Genomic DNA, 22,347 nt, shown 5'->3' on the forward strand with positions numbered 1-22,347 from the left:
CTCTCTGCTCCTCTCTGCTCTCTGCTCCTCTCTTCTCTCTGCTCCTCTCTGTTCCTCTCTGTTCCTCTCTGCTCCTCTCTGTTCCTCTCTGCTCCTCTCTGCTCTCTGCTCCTCTCTGCTCTCTGCTCCTCTCTTCTCTCTGCTCTCTGTTCCTCTCTGCTCCTCTCTGCTCTCTGCTCCTCTCTGTTCCTCTCTGCTCTTTGCTCCTCTCTTCCCTCTGCTCCTCTCTTCTCTCTGCTCCTCTTTTCTCTCTGCTCTGCTCTGCTTCGGCTCCGGAGAAATAGGTCACAGCTGTTCTCTACAATATGGTTGTTTTCACCTATTAACTACTCTGTATTACCATTCTAACCCTGCTTATAGCCTTGCTTACTGTGGAGTCTCATGCATTGAACAACACACCATCATTCAGAGAATACAAATGTATTTATCTATGTGAGTTCTTCAAGTTCTCAAGATTCAGCAAGCTGCTGTAAGATATTATGTGATCCGTCTTGTCTTGATTTCAATGTAACGTCTACCAAAGCTCTTATAAAAATGACTGGACTGATACAAAATCATTACAATAATATATTTTTTAATCTAAGTTTTTCAGTTGTCCACTGACTGAACATGAACAAGACACACTTAAACAAAATGTGTTTTTTAAGGGTTAGGGATAGGGTTAGGTTTAAGGTTGAGGTGGAGGATGGGGTTAGGTTTAAGGTTGAGGTGGAGGATGGGGTTAGGTTTAAGGTTGCGGTGGGGGATGGGGTTAGGTTTAAGGTTGAGGTGGGGGATGGGGTTAGGTTTAAGGTTGAGGTGGGGGATAGGGTTAGGTTTAAGGTTGAGGTGGGGGATGGGGTTAGGTTTAAGGTTGAGGTGGGGGATGGGGTTAGGTTTAAGGTTGAGGTGGGGGATGGGGTTAGGTTTAAGGTTGAGGTGGGGGATGGGGTTAGGTTTAAGGTTGAGGTGGGGGATGGGGTTAACTGGGTTTTACGGTTTTCAGTGGATTTAGAAACACAAACACAGAACAGAGAGGAACATGGTACTATTGATTTAATAACTCTTTACATTGGACTATCTCTACTGGGAGTAACCTAACCCATGAAGGAGTCAAGTTCTCCTGACAATGGTCTAACTCTCTCCTCTTCCTTCTCTTCCTCCTCTTCCTCAGACAATGGCCGGAACGGGTACACCAACACAGACGAAGGAGAGGAGGGTGGAGGAGAGGGAGAAGAGGGAGAAGAGGAGGAGGAGGAGGAGGAGGAGGAGGGAGGAGAGGGGGATGAGGGAGGGGAGAAGAAAGGAGACGCGGAGTGGACGGAGGACGGTATGGCCGACAACGGAGGAGTGAAGATGACGAGGACGGACACACTCCACTCTACGACCAGTTCCACGGGGACCCAGAGGAAGAAGAGCCATCATAATAAGAAAGTGGTACAGGGTTCTGACAAGGTCCAGAGAGCGCCCAGAGCCCTTTACTGCCTCAAACTCAACAACCCCATACGCAGGGCCGCGCTCTCCATCGTAGAGTGGAAGTATCCTTTACCTACTAAGATTGGTTTGCAGTAGCACTTGGAACAGCTGATTGGTTTGCAGTAGCACTTGGAACAGCTGATTGGTTTGCAGTAGCACTTGGAACAGCTGATTGGTTTGCAGTAGCACTTGGAACAGCTGATTGGTTTGCAGTAGCACTTGGAACAGCTGATTGGTTTGCAGTAGCACTTGGAACAGCTGATTGGTTTGCAGTAGCACTTGGAACAGCTGATTGGTTTGCAGTAGCACTTGGAACAGCTGATTGGTTTGCAGTAGCACTTGGAACAGCTGATTGGTTTGCAGTAGCACATGGAACAGCTGATTGGTTTGCAGTAGCACTTGGAACAGCTGATGTATCTACAGCACCTCCTACTGGAGAGTTGATGTATTTACAGCACCTCCTACTGGAGAGTTGATGTATTTACAGCACCTCCTACTGGAGAGTTAATCTATCTCCAGCTCCTCCTACTGGAGAGTTGATGTATTTACAGCACCTCGTACTGGAGAGTTGATCTATCTCCAGCTCTTCCTACTGGAGAGTTGATGTATTTACAGCACTTCCTACTGGAGAGTTGATCTATCTCCAGCTCCTCCTACTGGAGAGTTGATGTATTTACAGCACCTCCTACTGGAGAGTTGATGTATTTACAGCACTTACTACTGGAGAGTTGATGTATCTACAGCACCTCCTACTGGAGAGTTGATGTATCTACAGCTATCCCTTTGGTCTCCAATCCAGGGTTTTAACTAAGCCCAGTTTAGCTATGAGTTTTGTCACTGACTATTACCAATGTGCTATTGTGAAAATTATTATTGAGATATCTCTACTTAGATCCGCTGTTGATATCGAATTAATTCCATAGTGTAGGTTCAATAGAGCAAATTAAATGTAACCATAATCTATATATCATATATCATTAATGATACTATTTAGGCCTCTAAAGCATTTGCAAAGTTATCAACAACTATTGTTTCAATTCAACCCAGAGTTCAACTAAAAATAGACAATACATTTAGGCCTGGGGTTTAAAGCTCTGGTTGATTTCAAATTGAAAGTTAAAGAATAGGATAACATCAAATCAAACTTTATTTGAAATGCATTTAAAGTTTAGATTAAATTAGATTTAGTCACAATTTTAAATGTCGATTTTTGGTTGAGATGGAGATGTGAATCCAACATATACATGATTCCTTTTTAGACAAACTAGATGTTGAATTGCGTTTGGTTGTCAAGGCAACCAAATATTAACATTTTGAAGGAGATGTTCTGATTGGAGAGTTCCGTCTGTGCCACTGACTTAGTCTGGATCTAATTCCAGTTGAATAATACAAATGAATTATTAATACAAACAAATAATTGATTTGTTGGATTTTACGTTCCATCGCAACCAAAAAAAATCGAAGTTAAAGAATAAATAAATAAATTAAATAAAGTCTAATTTGATGCAGCTAAACCAAAAATCAGACTTTTTTTCCCATTGGAATTTAGTTGTGCTTTTAGATGGTTGTATAACGATAAAGGGCCCAGATGCAGCTGGGAGGCAGATGGTTCTAGTCCATGACATTTATTACAAACAAAGAGGCGAGAGACAGTTCGTGGACAGGCAAAATATCAAAAAACCAGGTCAGAGTCCAGGCGGAACAGAGTGGCAGGCAGGATCGAGGTCAGGGCAGGCTGAATGGTCAGGTAGGCGGACTCAGAGTCAGGGCAGGCTAAGGTCAGAACCGGGAGGACTAGAAAAACACAGAATAGGATAAACAGGAGCACGGAAAAACACACTGGTTGGCTTGACAAAACAAGACGACCTGGCAACAGACAAACAGAGGACACAGGTATAAATACACTGGGGATAATGGGGAAGATGGGCGACACCTGGAGGGGGGTGGAGACAAGCACAAAGACAGGTGAAACAGATCAGGGTGTGACAGGCTGAAAGCATAGTGATAAACATTAGATATTCAACAATCCTTTGGCTGTTTTTTTGAGTGGGTGAATAAAGGTTGATCAACGTTTCAACCAAATATTACCCACATTTCCACATTGAAATTATTACCAGTGGGAAAACATTGACACTCACTAGAGCTAACTTACTTAACAGACACACAATACACAGGAAAGTAGACCAAGTTACCCAACCTGGTCTCAGAGCATTTTGTATTATTCTGTACGTAAAACTGAGGCACTCCATGTAGTATGATATGTTACGTTTCGTATGGTATGTATTAATTTGTGGATGTCCATTATCCATTTTGTATGTTCCAATTTGTCGTGGCTAATGTTAGCTATGGGTGGCTAGGTGGCTAACAGTAACATTAGCTAGCTGGCTAACGCTAGCTTGTCTAGGATTTAGGGGCTAATGGTTAGGGTTAGGATTAGGTTAATTGGTTAAGTTTGGGGAAGGGTTAGCTAAAACGGTTCATGTTAGTGTTTGGAGTGTTTGGAGAAGGGTTAGCTAACATGCTAATGTAACGGATGTGAAACGGCTAGCTTAGTTAGCGGTGCGCGCTAAATAGCGTTTCAATCAGGGACGTCACTTGCTCTGAGACCTTGAAGTAGTAGTTCCCCTTGCTCTGCAAGAGCCGCGGCTTTTGTGGAGCGATGGGTAATGATGCTTCGTGGGTGTCAGTTGTTTATGTGTGCAGAAGGTCCCTGGTTCGCGCCCGGGTATGGGCGAGGGGACGATCTAAAGTTATACTGTTACATTGATGCTATTGACCCGGATCACTGGTTGCTGCGGAAAAGAGGGAGGTCAAAAGGGGGGTGAGTGTAACGGATGTGAAACGGCTAGCTTAGTTAGCGGTGCACGCTAAATAGCGTTTCAATCAGTGACGTCATTTGCTCTGAGACCTTGAAGTAGTGGTTCCCCTTGCTCTGCAAGAGCCGCGGCTTTTGTGGAGCGATGGGTAACGATGCTTCGTGGGTGTCAGTTATACTGTTACACTAAGTAGTTGCAAAGTAGCTAAAACGTAGTAAGTAGTTACAAAGTTGCTAATTAGCTAAAATGCTAAAGTTGTCCGTGATGAGATTCAAACAACCCTTGGGTTGCTAGGCGTTATCTACGCCCACCCATCCACCACGACCAACTACCCTTTTTTCGTTCATGTCTTTAAGTAACTTCCTGTCTTATGTAACCATACCAAACATAACGTATCATACTTTACATGTACAATGTTACGTCTAGTCTATGATACCAGTCTGAGTTGCCAGGCATGTGGCATGAAGACGACCCAGATTCAAACCACTTATTATTCTAAAGGTGAGTTCTAGTTCAGTCCGAGTTAATAGAGAAGACAACTACCTGAGGGGCCGGTTGGTTAGCTAGAGAGTCAGAGGGAGAAAGAGGGAGACAGAGAGGGGAGAAAGAGAGGTGGAGAGAGAGAGATGAAAGCGAGTGTGGCCTTTTCTCAATTGAATTTTCTCAGCTCCTGTGTCCTTTCTCCTCCATCCTCTCTAGCCTCCTTTTGAAAAATGTAAAAGATAATTGAGGAGAGGGAATGTGTACAAAAAATGTGTTTGTATGAAATGAGACTCCTTCCTCACTTGCGCGTCATCGGGCAAATGAAGTTTTGAGAGAGGACGGAGGAGAGAGGACGGAGGAGAGAGGATGGAGGAGAGAGGACGGAGGAGAGAGGACAAATCAACTATTTGGTACGTTCTTAAAAAGAAATAAGGCACTGGAGAGCTCAGAAAGACCCGGAAGACCACGGAAAACAACTTTGGTGGAAGTCTTCCAGGCCTTTTGGTGCTCTCTGAGCTCTCCAGTGCCTTATTTTTTTTTTAAAGAACGTACCAAACAGTTGATTTGGCCACACCTAATGTTTTTGTTTTCATTTAATAACAGAATCATTATTTGCCTGGTGAAGAAAAAAACAGTTGTCCAGATCAAGAACACCCTCCAGGTATCTATGACAACAATCAAGAGAAGACTTCACCAGAGTAAAGACAGAGGGTTTATCACAAGATGTAAACCATTGGTAAGCCTTAAAAAAAAAAAAAAACAGGAAGACCAGATTAGCCAAAACAACATCTAAAAAAAAAAATGTCTGTACAGTTCTGGAACAACATCCTATGGACAGATGAGGCAAAGATCAACTTGTACCAGAATGATGTGAAGAGAAGAGTATGGAGAAGGGAAGTAGCTGTTCATGATCAAAAGTGTACCACTTCATCTGTGAAGCATGGAGGAGGCGGTGTTATGGCGTGGACATGTATGGCTGCTAATGGAACTGGTTCCCTTGTATTTTATTGATGATGTGATTGTTGACCAAAGCAGCAGGATGCATTCTGAAGTGTTTAGGGCTAATGTTATTATCTGCTCAGATTCTGCCAAATGCTTCAAAACTCATTGGACGGCGCTTCACAGTGCAGCTGGACAATGACCCGAAGCAATACTGCGAAAGCAACCCAATCCTTTTTTTTTTAAGGTAAATAAGTGGAATGTTCTGCAATGGCTAAGTCCTGACCTGAATCCAATTGAGCGTGCATTTCACTTGCTGAAGGCAAAACTCCCCAAGAACAAGCAGGAACTGAAGACAGCTGTAGTAAAGGTCTAGCAGAGCATCACCAGGGAAGAAACCCAGCATCTGGTGATGTCTATGGGTTCCAGACTTCAGGCAGTTATCGACTGCAAAGGATTTGCAACCAAGTATTAAAACTTACAATTTAATTTATGATTATGTTAGTTTGTCCAATTACTTTTGAGCCCCTACAATTGTGTATTTGTGGGGGGGGGGGGGGGGGGGGGGGGGGGGGGGGGTATGTCTATAAATGGTCGTAATTCCTACACGGTTCATACAATAATTTTGACAAAACCCTGAAATTGAAGATGAAAGTCTGCACTTCAAGCACATCGTGACTGTTTCCTTTCGAATCCATTGTGGCGTACAGAGACATCATGATGGTGTCACTGTCCAAATACTTATAGACCTGACCGTAAGTGTTGTTGTTGTTGTTGTTGTTGTAGTAGTGCTACTAGTAGTAGTAGTATAAGTATTTTGTTGTAGTAGTGCTACTACTAGTAGTAGTATAAGTATTTTTGTTGTAGTAGTGCTACTACTAGTAGTAGTATAAGTATTTTTGTTGTAGTAGTATGCTGTCAGTTTTGTTGTAGTACTGCTATTAGTAGTAGTATTGTTGTTGTTGTAGTAGTAGTATACAGTCAGTATTGTTGTAGTACTGCTATGAGTAGTAGTATTGTTGTAGTAGTATACAGTCAGTATTGTTGTAGTACTGCTATGATTAGTAGAATTGTTGTTGTTGTTGTAGTAGTATACAGACAGCATTGTTGTAGTACTGCTATGAGTAGTAGTATTGTTGTAGTAGTATACAGTCAGTATTGTTGTAGTACTGCTATGAGTAGTAGTATTGCTGTTGTTGTAGTAGTATACAGTCAGTATTGTTGTAGTACTGATATGAGTAGTAGTATTGTTGTAGTAGTATACAGTCAGTGTTGTTGTAGTACTGCTATGATTAGTAGTATTGTTGTTGTTGTTGTAGTAGTATACAGACAGCATTGTTGTAGTACTGCTATGAGTAGTAGTATTGTTGTAGTAGTATACAGTCAGTATTGTTGTAGTACTGCTATGAGTAGTAGTATTGCTGTTGTTGTAGTAGTATACAGTCAGTATTGTTGTAGTACCGATATGAGTAATAGTATTGTTGTAGTAGTATACAGTCAGTATTGTTGTAGTACTGCTATGATTAGTAGTATTGTTGTTGTTGTTGTAGTAGTATACAGACAGCATTGTTGTAGTACTGCTATGAGTAGTAGTATTGTTGTAGTAGTATACAGTCAGTATTGTTGTAGTACTGCTATGAGTAGTAGTATTGTTGTAGTAGTATACAGTCAGTATTGTTGTAGTACTGCTATGAGTAGTAGTATTGCTGTTGTTGTAGTAGTATACAGTCAGTATTGTTGTAGTACTGATATGAGTAGTAGTATTGTTGTAGTAGTATACAGTCAGTATTGTTCTAGTACTGCTATGCGTAGTAGTAGTGTTGTTGTTGTAGTAGTATACAGTCAGTATTGTTGTAGTACTCCTATTAGTAGTAGTATTGTTGTTGTTGTAGTAGTATACAGTCAGTATTGTTGTAGTAGTACTGCTATTAGTAGTAGTATTATTGTTGTTGTAGTAGTAATAGCAGTAGTAGTAGTAGTATACAGTCAGTATTGTTGTAGTAGTACTGCTATTAGTAGTAGTATTATTGTTGTTGTAGTAGTAATAGCAGTAGTAGTAGTATACAGTCAGAATTGTTGTAGTAGTACTGCTATGAGTAGTAGTATTGTTGTTGTTGTATAAATATTTTTCTGGTTGTTTTTGCCAATTAGAAGCTGGGGATGATTAGGTGGCCATGATGAATTTACACTGGACACGGGGGTTAACATTACTAACCAAATATTACCCAATTATCCACGTTAAAATGACGTAGTGTGCTCAGTGGGATGGCACGTATCGTAATCGGGTAATACGTGGTCGAAACTGGTGGGATGAACGATAGGAGGATGGGCTCATTGTAATGGTTAGGTACCATGCTATTTATCTCATTCCAGTCATTAATATGAGCCTGCCCTCCTATAGATCCTCCTACCAGCCTCCTCTGGTTGAGCTGTTGATCAGTGAGATGACAACCTATATTCACCCCCTCAAAAAAAGGACAACCAAAAGTTTGTTGAATTTCTAGTATGTTAACACTATGCTTTCAAACCATTTTAAAAGCACAACCAAAAAATCCACTGGGGGGGAAAAAAAGAAAAAAACAATGTTTGGTTAAGTTGTTACTAAAACCTTGACCTTGGGACTACAATGTTATATTTACGCAAAGCATAGTTCTGAGATATTGAGCGTCAAAGTTTTCACGTCCCAGTCCTCTTGACTTCTCCTTTCATAACCCATTAGGTCAACAATGTTGTTTGAACGAGTTTGTATCTTTAGTGACCACAGAGAGTCAGGACATCTGTTTTCATTTCAATGTGGGTTGTTTTTGTTGTTTCCGTGACCACTCTCCTCTCTAGACCCTTTGACATCTTCATCCTGATAGCCATCTTTGCCAACTGTATAGCGCTGGGGGTGTCCAAGCCTTTCCCCGAGGAAGACTCCAACTCTACCAACCACGATCTGGTGAGTACAACATTAAGACTGTTATATCTATCTCGGCTGGTTTAAAAGGGGGAAACACTGTTCGCCCCCCCCCGACGCTGTCGTTATTGTTGTCGTTAATTGTTGTTTAAACGGAGGAATGTTCGTATGGAGAAGAGCATCAACGGTAAACAGTTCGTTTTTGCAGTAACGTAGAAAACAAAACCAGTGTTTGTTTGTGTTTTTAGAGTGACCTCTTTTTTTGTTGTTGTTTATAATGTCCCAAACGGTCGTGCCAGTTTACACCATTAAGGATTCCAGCTCCACGGGTAGTCCTGCAGGTTCTGTCTTTTAGAAGGGTCATTCATGCCCATTTAAACTGTGTGGGGGGGGGGGGGGGGGGGGGGGGGGGGGATATGTGCCACCTCAATTGCATCAATGTTTTGATGGAGAAGACATTGATGTGACTGCCATACTGTTCCATAATTGATGTCTGTGCCAAACCTGTGATTGAACAGCTAATATTTGGATACATTCATCCCCAACTGCCTATAACGCTTAGACGGATAAGATCTGAAATTATTTGCACAATGACTCGATGAATGAACCGCTGATAGAGTGAATGTGACTGTCTCAGTATTGTATGGTGTAGTGGTTGATAAAGACTGTCTCAGTATTGTATGGTGTAGTGGTTGATAAAGACTGTCTCAGTATTGTATGGTGTAGTGGTTGATAAAGACTGTCTCAGTATTGTATGGTGTAGTGGTTGATAAAGACTGTCTCAGTATTGTATGGTGTAGTGGTTGATAAAGACTGTCTCAGTATTGTATGGTGTAGTGGTTGATAAAGACTGTCTCAGTATTGTATGGTTGATAAAGACTGTCTCAGTATTGTATGGTGTAGTGGTTGATAAAGACTGTCTCAGTATTGTATGGTGTAGTGGTTGATAAAGACTGTCTCAGTATTGTATGGTTGATAAAGACTGTCTCAGTATTGTATGGTGTAGTGGTTGATAAAGACTGTCTCAGTATTGTATGGTTGATAAAGACTGTCTCAGTATTGTATGGCTGATAAAGACTGTCTTAGTATTGTATGGCTGATAAAGACTGTCTCAGTATTGTATGGCTGATAAAGACTGTCTCAGTATTGTATGGCTGATAAAGACTGTCTCAGTATTGTATGGCTGATAAAGACTGTCTCAGTATTGTATGGCTGATAAAGACTGTCTCAGTATTGTATGGCTGATAAAGACTGTCTCAGTATTGTATGGCTGATAAAGACTGTCTCAGTATTGTATGGCTGATAAAGACTGTCTCAGTATTGTATGGCTGATAAAGACTGTCTCAGTATTGTATGGTGTAGTGGTTGATAAAGACTCTCTCAGTATTGTATGGTTGATAAAGACTGTCTCAGTATTGTGTGGTGTAGTGGTTGATAAAGACTGTCTCAGTATTGTATGGTGTACTGGTTGATAAAGACTGTGTCATGTTGTCTTGTCTCTGTCCTTTCCCTTCACCCTGTCTCCCTCTGCTGGTCGTGTTAGGTTACCTTTTCTCCCCCGCTTTCCCCCAGCTGTCCCTTGTCTCCTCTAACTACCCATTCACCCCGTTCCCCACCTGTTCCCTTTTTTCCCTCTGATTAGGTCCCTATATCTCTCTCTGTTTCTGCTCCTGTCCTTGTCGGATTCTTGTTTGTTTGTGTTTCATGCCTGAGCCAGACTATCGTCATGTTTGCTGTAACCTTGTCCTGTCCTGTCGGAATCTGCCGGTCTATCTGAGCCTACCTATGTTTGGTTATTAAAGAAGCTCTGTTTAAGTTAGTTCGCTTTTGGGTCCTCATTTACTCACCATAACAGAAGAATCCGACCAAGAATGGACCCAGCGACTTCGGATCCTCTCCACTCAGCCGTCGAGATCCAGGGAGCGATGCTAGGCAGACACAAGCAGGAATTGTCTGCTGCTCGACATGCCGTTGAGACCCTGGCCACCCAAGTCTCCAACCTCACAGAACAGGTTCACCATCTCCGCCTCGATCCACCGGCCACTTCCAGGGCTTTCGAATCTCCGGAGCCCAGAATCAATAACCCGCCGTGTTACTCTGGGGAGCCCACTGAATGCCGCTCGTTCCTCACCCAGTGTGATATTGTGTTTTCTCTCCAGCCCAACACTTACTCCAGGAGCACTGCTCGTGTCGCCTACGTCATATCTCTCCTTATTGGACGGGCTCGTGAGTGGGGCACGGCAATCTGGGAGGCAAGGGCTGAGTGTACTAACCAGTATCAAGACTTTAAGGAGGAGATGATACGGGTTTTTGATCGATCTGTTTTTGGGGAGGAGGCTTCCAGGGCCCTGTCTTCCCTATGTCAAGGCAATCGATCCATAACAGACTACTCTATTGAGTTTCGCACTCTTGCTGTCTCCAGTGGCTGGAATGAGCCGGCCTTGCTCGCTCGTCTTCTGGAGGGTTTCCGCGCAGAGGTAAAGGATGAGATTCTCTCCCGGGAGGTTCCTTCCAGCGTGGATTCCTTGATTGAACTCGCTATTCGCATTGAGCGACGGGTTGATCTTCGTCACCGAGCTCGTGGAAAGGAGCTCGCGCTCTCCGTCGCCTCCCTCTCCGCATCACTACCATCTTCCTCTGCCGGCTCGGGTGCTGAGCCCATGCAGCTGGGAGGTATCCGCATCTCGACTGAGGAGAGGGAACGGAGAATCACCAACCGCCTCTGTCTCTATTGCGGTTCCGCTGGTCATTTTGTCACTTCATGTCCAGTAAAAGGCCAGAGCTCGTCAGTAAGCGGAGGGCTACTGGTGAGCGCTACTACTCCTGTCTCTCCTTCAAGATCCTGCACTACCTTGTCGGTCCATCTACGCTGGACCGGTTCGTCAGCTTCCTGCAGTGCCTTAATAGACTCTGGGGCGGAGGGCTGTTTTATGGACGAGACCTGGGCTCGGGAACATGACATTCCTCTCAGACAGTTAAAGGAGCCCACGGCCTTGTTCGCCCTGGATGGTAGTCCTCTCCCCAGGATTCAGCGTGAGACGCTACCTTTAACCCTCACTGTTTCTGGTAATCATAGTGAAACCATTTCTTTTTTAATTTTTCGTTCACCTTTTACACCTGTTGTTTTGGGCCATCCCTGGCTAGTTTGTCATAATCCTTCCATTAATTGGTCTAGTAATTCTATCCTCTCCTGGAACGTCTCTTGTCATGTGAAATGTTTAATGTCTGCTATCCCTCCTGTTTCCTCTGTCTCTTCTTCACAGGAGGAGCCTGGTGATTTGACAGGGGTGCCGGAGGAATATCACGATCTGCGCACGGTGTTCAGTCGGTCCAGGGCCACCTCTCTTCCTCCACACCGGTCGTATGATTGTAGTATTGATCTCCTTCCGGGAACCACCCCCCCCCGGGGTAGACTATACTCTCTGTCGGCTCCCGAACGTAAGGCTCTCGAAGATTATTTGTCTGTAGCTCTTGACGCCGGTACCATAGTCCCCTCCTCCTCTCCCGCCGGAGCGGGGTTTTTTTTTGTCAAGAAGAAGGACGGGTCTCTGCGTCCCTGCATAGATTATCGAGGGCTGAATGACATAACAGTGAAGAATCGTTATCCGCTTCCTCTTATGTCTTCAGCCTTCGAGATCCTGCAGGGAGCCAGGTTTTTCACTAAGTTGGACCTTCGTAACGCTTACCATCTCGTGCGCATCAGGGAGGGGGACGAGTGGAAGACGGCGTTTAACACTCCGTTAGGGCACTTTGAATACCGGGTTCTTCCTTTCGGCCTCGCTAACGCTCCAGCTGTCTTTCAGGCATTAGTCAATGATGTCCTGAGAGACATGCTGAACATCTTTGTTTTCGTTTACCTTGACGATATCCTGATTTTTTCACCGTCACTCCAGATTCATGTTCAGCACGTTCGACGTGTCCTCCAGCGCCTTTTAGAGAATTGTCTTTTTGTGAAGGCTGAGAAGTGCACTTTTCATGCCTCCTCCGTCACATTTCTCGGTTCTGTTATTTCCGCTGAAGGCATTAAGATGGATCCCGCTAAGGTCCAAGCTGTCATTGATTGGCCCGTCCCTAAGTCACGCGTCGAGCTGCAGCGCTTTCTCGGCTTCGCGAACTTCTATCGTCGTTTCATCCGTAATTTCGGTCAGGTGGCAGCTCCTCTCACAGCCCTTACTTCTGTCAAGACGTGCTTTAAGTGGTCCGTTTCCGCCCAGGGAGCTTTTGATCTCCTCAAGAATCGTTTTACATCCGCTCCTATCCTTGTTACACCTGACGTCTCTAGACAGTTCGTTGTCGAGGTTGACGCGTCAGAGGTGGGAGTGGGAGCCATCCTTTCTCAGCGCTCCCTCTCTGACGACAAGGTCCACCCATGCGCGTATTTTTCTCATCGCCTGTCGCCGTCGGAACGTAACTATGATGTGGGTAACCGCGAACTGCTCGCCATCCGGTTAGCCCTAGGCGAATGGCGACAGTGGTTGGAGGGGGCGACCGTTCCTTTTGTCGTTTGGACTGACCATAGGAACCTTGAGTACATCCGTTCTGCCAAACGACTTAATGCGCGTCAGGCGCGTTGGGCGCTGTTTTTCGCTCGTTTCGAGTTCGTGATTTCTTATCGTCCGGGCTCTAAGAACACCAAGCCTGATGCTTTGTCTCGTCTCTTCAGTTCTTCAGTAGCCTCCACTGACCCCGAGGGGATTCTCCCTGAGGGGCGTGTTGTCGGGTTGACTGTCTGGGGAATTGAGAGGCAGGTAAAGCAAGCACTCACTCAAACTCCGTCGCCGCGCGCTTGTCCTAGGAACCTTCTTTTCGTTCCCGTTCCTACTCGTCTGGCCGTTCTTCAGTGGGCTCACTCTGCCAAGTTAGCCGGCCACCCTGGCGTTCGGGGTACGCTTGCTTCCATTCGCCAGCGTTTCTGGTGGCCCACCCGGGAGCATGACACGCGTCGTTTCGTGGCTGCTTGTTCGGTCTGCGCGCAGACTAAGTCCGGTAACTCTCCTCCTGCCGGCCGTCTCAGGCCGCTTCCTATTCCCTCTCGACCGTGGTCTCACATCGCCTTAGATTTTGTCACCGGACTGCCTTCGTCAGCGGGGAAGACTGTTATTCTTACGGTTGTCGATAGGTTCTCTAAGGCGGCTCATTTCATTCCCCTTGCTAAGCTTCCTTCTGCTAAAGAGACGGCACAAATCATCATCGAGAATGTTTTCAGAATTCATGGCCTTCCGTCAGACGTCGTTTCGGACAGAGGTCCGCAATTCACGTCTCAATTTTGGAGGGAGTTTTGCCGTTTGATTGGGGCTTCCGTCAGTCTCTCTTCCGGCTTTCACCCCCAGTCTAACGGTCAAGCAGAACGGGCCAATCAGACTATTGGTCGCATCTTACGCAGTCTTTCTTTTCGCAACCCTGCGTCTTGGTCAGAACAGCTCCCCTGGGCAGAATACGCCCACAACTCGCTTCCTTCGTCTGCGACCGGGTTATCTCCTTTTCAGAGTAGCCTCGGGTACCAGCCTCCGTTGTTCTCATCTCAGTTCGCCGAGTCCAGCGTCCCCTCCGCTCAGGCTTTTGTCCAACGTTGCGAGCGCACCTGGAAGAGGGTCAGGTCTGCACTTTGCCGTTATAGGGCGCAGACTGTGAGAGCTGCTAATAAGCGTAGAACTAAGAGCCCTAGGTATTGTCGCGGTCAGAGAGTTTGGCTCTCCACTCAGAACCTTCCCCTTAAGACGGCTTCTCGCAAGTTGACCCCGCGGTTCATTGGTCCATTCCGTATCTCTCAGGTCATTAATCCTGTCGCAGTGCGACTTCTTCTTCCGCGATATCTTCGTCGCGTCCACCCGGTCTTCCATGTCTCCTGTGTTAAGCCCGTTCTTCGCGCCCCCGCTCGTCTTCCCCCCCCCCCCCCCATCCTTGTCGAGGGCGCACCTATCTACAGGGTCCGTAAGATCTTGGACATGCGTCCTCGGGGCCGTGGTCATCAGTACCTAGTTGACTGGGAGGGGTACGGTCCTGAGGAGAGGAGTTGGGTTCCCTCTCGGGACGTGCTGGACCGTGCGCTGATTGATGATTTCCTCCGTTGCCGCCAGGTTTCCTCCTCGAGTGCGCCAGGAGGCGCTCGGTGAGTGGGGGGGTACTGTCATGTTGTCTTGTCTCTGTCCTTTCCCTTCACCCTGTCTCCCTCTGCTGGTCGTGTTAGGTTACCTTTTCTCCCCCGCTTTCCCCCAGCTGTCCCTTGTCTCCTCTAACTACCCATTCACCCCGTTCCCCACCTGTTCCCTTTTTTCCCTCTGATTAGGTCCCTATATCTCTCTCTGTTTCTGCTCCTGTCCTTGTCGGATTCTTGTTTGTTTGTGTTTCATGCCTGAGCCAGACTATCGTCATGTTTGCTGTAACCTTGTCCTGTCCTGTCGGAATCTGCCGGTCTATCTGAGCCTACCTATGTTTGGTTATTAAAGAAGCTCTGTTTAAGTTAGTTCGCTTTTGGGTCCTCATTTACTCACCATAACAGACTGTCTCAGTATTGTATGGTTGATAAAGACTGTCTCAGTATTGTATGGTGTAGTGGTTGATAAAGACTGTCTCAGTATTGTATGGTGTAGTGGTTGATAAAGACTGTCTCAGTATTGTATGGTTGATAAAGACTGTCTCAGTATTGTATGGTGTAGTGGTTGATAAAGACTGTCTCAGTATTGTGTGTTTGATAAAGACTGTCTCAGTATTGTATGGTGTAGTGGTTGATAAAGACTGTCTCAGTATTGTATGGTGTAGTGGTTGATAAAGACTGTCTCAGTATTGTATGGTTGATAAAGACTGTCTCAGTATTGTGTGGTGCAGTGGTGATGGCTGATAAAGACTGGCTCACCACCACACAAACAGCTAGAATGGTGGAGAATAATGTACACATATCTAGCATTACAACAAGAGAATAACAGACACCTAGCTACCATGACAGACAGGAAAATAACAGACACCTAGCTACCATGACAACAAGAGAATAACAGACACCTAGCTACCATGACAACAGGAGAATAACAGACACCTAGCTACTATGACAACAGAAGAATAACAGACACCTAGCTACCATGACAACAGGAGAATAACAGACACCTAGCTACCATGACAACAGGAGAATAACAGACACCTAGCTACCATGACAACAGGAGAAAAACAGACACCCAGCTAGCATGGAAGACAGGAGAGAACAACAGACACATATCTAGCATGACAGACAGGGGAATAGCAGACAGGGGAATGACAGAGACCTAGCTAGCATGACAGACAGGGGAATGACAGAGACGTAGCTGTCATGACAGACAGGGGAATGACAGAGACCTAGCTGGTATAACAGACAGGGGAATGACAGAGACCTAGCTAGCATGACAGACAGGGGAATGACAGAGACCTAGCTGGCATGACAGACAGGGGAATGACAGAGACCTAGCTAGTATAACAGACAGGGGAATGACAGAGACCTAGCTAGCATGACAGACAGGGGAATGACAGAGACCTAGCTGGTATAACAGACAGGGGAATGACAGAGACCTAGCTAGCATAACAGACAGGGGAATGACAGAGACCTAGCTGGTATGACAGACAGGGGAATGACAGAGACCTAGCTAGCATAACAGACAGGGGAATGACAGAGACCTAGCTGGTATGACAGACAGGGGAATGACAGAGACCTAGCTGGCATGACAGACAGGGGAATGACAGAGACCTAGCTAGTATAACAGACAGGGGAATATGCTCAGATGGGTGCGTGACATTGATATAATTAGATGTTCTTTAGGTCTTTCGGAGGGGGACAGCTGAGAAAAGGGGGACACGGTCTTCTTTGCTGTTTTCGTTGAGTCTCTTTCTAATCATAGTTGCAAAAGTTTAGAATTCTCACGGTATCAACTTTGCTCTGCTTTCAAGGTCTATGGCTTTTACGGAACTGTACAGACGGGGTGATCTGAGCTATCTGATTGGCCAGTGGTAGGCCTATAGTTGCACTTGATTTGTTCTCTCGGCCTGCCGAGTAGGCAAAGTTCTACCTTTAGACACATAAAATGATTCAAAATGGAACCCAAGGGATTATCATCGTCATTTCTACACTGAGTGTACAAAACATTAAGAACACCTGCTCTTTCCACTGACATAGACTGACCAGGTGAATCCAAGTGAAAGTTATGAATCCCTTATTGATGTCACCTGTTAAATCCACTTCAATCAGTGTAGATGAAGGGGAGGAGATGGGTTAAAGAAGGATTTAAGTGCCTTTGAACGGGGTATGGTAGTAGGCGCCAGGTGCACCGTTTTGTGTTAAGAACTGCAACGCTGCTGGGTTTCCCGCGTGTATCAAGAATGGTCCACCATCCAAAGGACATCCAGCCAACTTGACACAACTGTTGGAAGCATTGGAGTCAACATTGGGGGGTGGGGTTGAATTTTTCCACATTTTGTTACGATACAGCCTTATTATAAAATGGATTAATTATGCACACAATACCCTATAATGACAAAGTGAAAACAGTTTTTAGAAATGCAAATTCTAATTTACTTAAGTATTCAGATGCTTTGCTATGAGACTTGAAATTGAGCTCAGGTACATCCTGTTTCCATTGATCATCCTTGAGATGTTTCTACAACTTGATTGGACTCCACCTGTGGTAAATTCAATTGATTGGACATGATTTGGAAAGGCACACACACCTGTCTATATAAGGTCCCACAGTTGACAGTGTATGTCAGAGCAAAAAACCAAGCCATGAAGTCGAAGGAATTGGCCCGTAGAGTTCTATCAGAGTCACCATCGGGTTCTTGGTCACCTCCCTGACAAAGGCCCGAGACAGGATTGTGTCGAGGCACAGATCTGGGGAAGGATTCAAACATTTTTTGCAGCATTGAAGGTCCCCAAGAACAGACTGGCCTCCATCATTCATAAATGGAACATGTTTGGAACCACCAAGACACTTCCTAGAGCTGGCCGCCCGGCCAAGCTGAGCAATCGGGGGAGAAGGGCTTTTGTCATGGAGGTGACCATGGGCCCAATGGTGACTCTGATAGAGCTACAGAGTTCCTCTGTGGAGATAGGAGAATTTTCCAGAAGGACAACCATCTCTGCAGAACTCCACCCCAATCAAGTCTTTATGGTAGAATGACCAGACGGCACTTAAAGGACTCGCAGACCATGATAAACAATATACTCTGGTTATGAAACCAAGATTGAACTCTTGGTTCTGAATGCCAAGCGTCTGGAGGAAACCTGGCACCATCCCTGAAGCATGGTGGTGGCAGCATCATGCTGTGGGGATGTTTTTCAAAGGCAGGGACTGGGAGACTAGTCATGATGGAGGGAAAGATGAACGGAGCAAAGACAGGACCTCCAACAGGACAACGACCCTAAGTACACAGTCAAGTCAACGCAGGAGTGGCTTTGTGACAAGTTTCTGAATGTCCTTGAGTGGCCCAGCCAGAACCCGGACTTGAACCAGATCGAAAATCTCTAGGAGCGACCTGAAAATAGCTTTGAAGCAATGTTCCCCATCCAACTGACAGAACTTCAGAGGATCTGCAGAGAAGAATGGGAGAAACTCCCAAATATAGGTGTGCCAAGCGTTTTACTCAAAAATACTTGAGGCTGTAATCGCTGCAAAGGGGCTTCAACAAAGAACTGGGTATTAGGTCTTAATTCAGTTGTTGTTTTTTAATACATTTTGCTCAAAATTCTAAAAAACATTTTTTGCTTTGTCGTTATGGGGTATTGTGTGTAGATTGATGAAACAATTTAATCCATTTTAGAATAAATATCGAGCCTAGGTCTGCAGTGACGCCTCTAGCACTGTGCCTTAGACCGCAGCGCCACTCGGGAGGCCCTAATAAGGAGCCAGAAGAAAACTGGGCTGTCACCTGGTAGTGACCTCTCACCTTTCCTCTGCACTCAAAATACAAGCAACTGGTCTCTCTCTCTCTGTTCATTTTGTCGTTTTTTAAAAAGGTAGGTAGCTAGCTACAATTAGTGAATAAGGGGAGATGCTAGTTAGCAAATTAACCACCCTGTGTTGGTATGTTTTACTCACAAAAATAATTATTATGATGAGTCTGAAATGGGGAATTTAATGTTTTGAATATGACCCTTGTTTAAAAAGCTATTCAAGAAAAAAAGTCCACCTTATTAAGATACCTACATATGGGATCTTGCATAGCATGACATGAACATGCTATAGATATGTTATGGCTGTTTCCCTTTAATAATGTGGTTGGGACCTGTTATAACACATCCATGACATGCTTATAGATGAGTAATAAATGGGTTATGGGATATGTAGATGTGTAGTCATTCATTACCTGTAGCCAGTCCATCCCATGTCTAACGTGATGTGCTAGATCCTGTCGGTGTTTTAAATGTAACCTAGACAGATAAAGGGATCATGGTGGATAGTAAGCTGTAAAGCCATGTTTATGTATCAGCCAGTCAGCTAGTCAGTCAATCAGTCAGTCAGTCAGTCAGTCAGTTAGTCAGGCAGTTAATTGGCCAGCTAGTCAGCCAGCCATCCATCCAGTCAGCCAGCCACTCAGTCAACCAGGAAAGTCAGCCTGTGAGTTAGTCAGTCACAGTCAGCCAGCCAGCTAGGCAGTTAGCCATCCAGTCAGCCAGCCAGCTTGGCAGTTAGCCATCCAGTCAGCCAGCCAGCTAGGCAGTCAGCCATCCAGTCAGCCAGCCAGCTAGGCAGTCAGCCATCCAGTTAGTCTGTCAGCCAGCTGCAACACTAGAGAACCCAAACAGTACAGGCATATCCTGTTAATGGACAAATGGATGGAGGTATGGATGGAAGGATGGATGGAGGGATGGATGGAGGGATGGATGGAGGGATGGATGGATGGAGGGATGGATGGATGGATGGAGGGATGGATGGAGGGATGGATGGAGGGATGGATGGATGGATGGATGGATGGAGGGATGGATGGATGGAGGGATGGATGGATGGAGGGATGGATGGAAGGAAGGATGGAGGTATGGAGGGAGGGAGGTATGGAGGGAGGGAGGGAGGGAGGGAGGGAGGGAGGGAGGGAGGGAGGGATGGAGATATGGATGGAGGGATGGAGGGATGGATGGAGGGATGAATGTATGGATGGAAGGACAGGCCTGATTCTAACAGTGAGTTTCACACGTCTGTTGTTTTGCAAAGAGAAGGGTTTTCCCTCTTTAACCCCAGTCTTATGTAACCATCAGACAGTGTGGCACTGGAGAGGGAGGGAGGGATGGACGTGGCTCTGACCGATATCTGACTACGAGTCCCGACCAGAGCCCTATATTTAGAGACAACTTTTTAGAATTTTAAATATTGTTCTAATTCTAGTTATTATGTTAAACAATAATGGCATTGTGAAATATTCCTCATGTAATGTTAATGGGAGCAAACATGGCTGCCTGATAATGTTGTAGTGTCATCTAGATGCATTATAATAAGGAAATCTCAATGCCAACCAGTCAGTCAGTCAGCCAGGTACTCAGTCAGTTAGCTAGTCAGTCAATCAGACAGTTAGTTAGTCAGTCAGCCAGGTTCTCAGCCAGTTAGTTAGTTAGGCCTCAAGGGAAACAGGCCAGCGCGGGGGCCTCAAGGGAAACAGGCCGGTGTGGGGGCCTCAAGGGAAACAGGCCAGCGCGGGGGCCTCAAGGGAAACAGGCCGGTGTGGGGGCCTCAAGGGAAACAGGCCGGTCTGGGGGCCTCAAGGGAAACACAGGCCAGCGCGGGGGCCTCAAGGGAAACAGGCCGGTGTGGGGGCCTCAAGGGAAACAGGCCAGCGCGGAGGCCTCAAGGGAAACACAGGCCGGTGGCCTCGAGGGAAAACATGGGCTGGTGTTTTGGAAATACCCAGACCAATTTCTGGTCCCTGGATGCCAGTACTGTTTAGTTGATCAAATGTGGATCCTTCTGATCAAACATCACTGTGTGGACAATATGTACTGACCCATTTCATACTATTTTGCCGACCCAGACCATACTGTGCTTCCTTTGTCCTTTCAAGAACAGTTTCAACTGTAGTGTGTAACTGGGCCAGCTCAGTACAGCTTGGTCTGGCTTGGATTGGCTCAGTATTGTGGAAAGGGCATAAGGTATTTTAGGAGAATGACTTTTATTCCTTAATTTACCAGAAGAGTGAGGCTACTGTTTTACAACCACTTTTACCCAGCGATAATTTAGCACTCGTGAGATGCAGTATGGCAAATTGGTCCCACCTGGGACTGAGTTCAGCTGAACATTGGTCCCATCTGGGACTGAGTTCAGCTGAACAGTCTGGGACTGAGATCAGCTGAACATTGGTCCCATCATGGACTGAGATCAGCTGAACATTGGTCCCATCTTGGACTGAGATCAGCTGAACATTGGTCCCATCTTGGACTGAGATCAGCTGAACATTGGTCCCATCTGGGACTGTGATCAGCTGAACATTGGTCCCATCATGGACTGAGATCAGCTAAACATTGGTCCCATCTTGGACTGAGATCAGCTGAACATTGGTCTCATCTTGGACTGAGATCAGCTGAACATTGGTCCCATCTGGGACTGAGATCAGCTGAACATTGGTCCCATCTTAGACTGAGATCAGCTGAACATTGGTCCCATCTTGGACTGAGATCAGCTGAACATTGGTCCCATCATGGACTGGTTCCATCTTGGACTGAGATCAGCTGAACATTGGTCCCATTTTGGACTGAGTTCAGCTGAACATTGGTCCCATTTTGGACTGAGTTCAGCTTAACATTGGTCCCGTCTGGGACTGAGATCAGCTGAACATTGGTCCCATCATGGACTGAGATCAGTTGAACATTGGTCCCATCATGGACTGAGATCAGTTGAACATTGGTCCCATCTGGGACTGAGATCAGCTGAACATTGGTCCCATCTGGGACTGAGATCAGCTGAACATTGGTCCCATCTGGGACTGAGATCAGCTGAACATTGGTCCCATCATGGACTGAGATCAGTTGAACATTGGTCCCATCTGGGACTGAGATCAGCTGAACATTGGTCCCATCTGGGACTGAGATCAGCTGAACATTGGTCCCATCTGGGACTGAGATCAGCTGAACATTGGTCCCATCTGGGCCTGAGATCAGCTGAACATTGGTCCCATCTGGGACTGAGATCAGCTGAACATTGGTCCCATCTGGGACTGAGATCAGCTGAACATTGGTCCCATCATGGACTGGTTCCATCTTGGACTGAGATCAGCTGAACATTGGTCCCATCTTGGACTGAGATCAGCTGAACATTGTGTGACACAACAGAGAGGAAGGGGGAAATGGTTTTCTATTCCGTCAGGTCTGGAGTCACAGCCATGTTGTATGAATGAATTTGGAAGGGGTTGAATGTGCATAGGATCCATGTTATGAGTATAATTTTTCTGTCAAATGGCTCATTCTGTGTCCTGGCGGTTATCCAGTGTGAAGGCAGCAGCGTTTGTATTATATATGCCGTTGCCCTGTGACACACAGCCCGTTGCCGTGCCACCCCAGGAGATTATAATCGCTCTGAGTGCTTCCTTCAGATTTGATCCGATAAAAAGATGGTAATCGTTCTCTCCATCAGCCCATTACTATGGTGATGTCTGTGTTACTATGGTATTCTCTGTGTTACTATGGTATTCTCTGTGTTACTATGGTATTCTCTGTGTTACTATTGTATTATCTGTGTTACTATGGCCGTGTCTGTGTTACTTTGGCCTTGTCTGTGTTACTATGGCCTTGTCTGTGTTACTATGGCCTTGTCTTTGTTA

At 45.6% G+C, this 22,347-nt stretch overlaps 1 protein-coding gene across 4 annotated transcripts in view; it reads left to right on the forward strand.

Moving 5' to 3' along the window:
- Positions 1-22,347, forward strand: part of cacna1fb (calcium voltage-gated channel subunit alpha1 Fb) — a 204,660-nt gene that overhangs the window by 8,468 nt on the left and 173,845 nt on the right. For all 4 annotated transcript variants that reach the window (XM_090185540.1, XM_036989057.2, XM_090185541.1 and 1 more), the window contains exons 2-3: positions 1,154-1,517; positions 8,529-8,634. In XM_090185540.1, the coding sequence (XP_090041666.1) occupies positions 1,154-1,517; positions 8,529-8,634 (470 nt within the window). The remainder of the gene's footprint in view (positions 1-1,153; positions 1,518-8,528; positions 8,635-22,347) is intronic.

Source organism: Oncorhynchus mykiss, chromosome 9, assembly GCF_057628025.1.
Source record: "Oncorhynchus mykiss isolate SJ-2025 chromosome 9, ASM5762802v1, whole genome shotgun sequence".
In the NCBI taxonomy this organism is placed as follows: domain Eukaryota; kingdom Metazoa; phylum Chordata; class Actinopteri; order Salmoniformes; family Salmonidae; genus Oncorhynchus; species Oncorhynchus mykiss.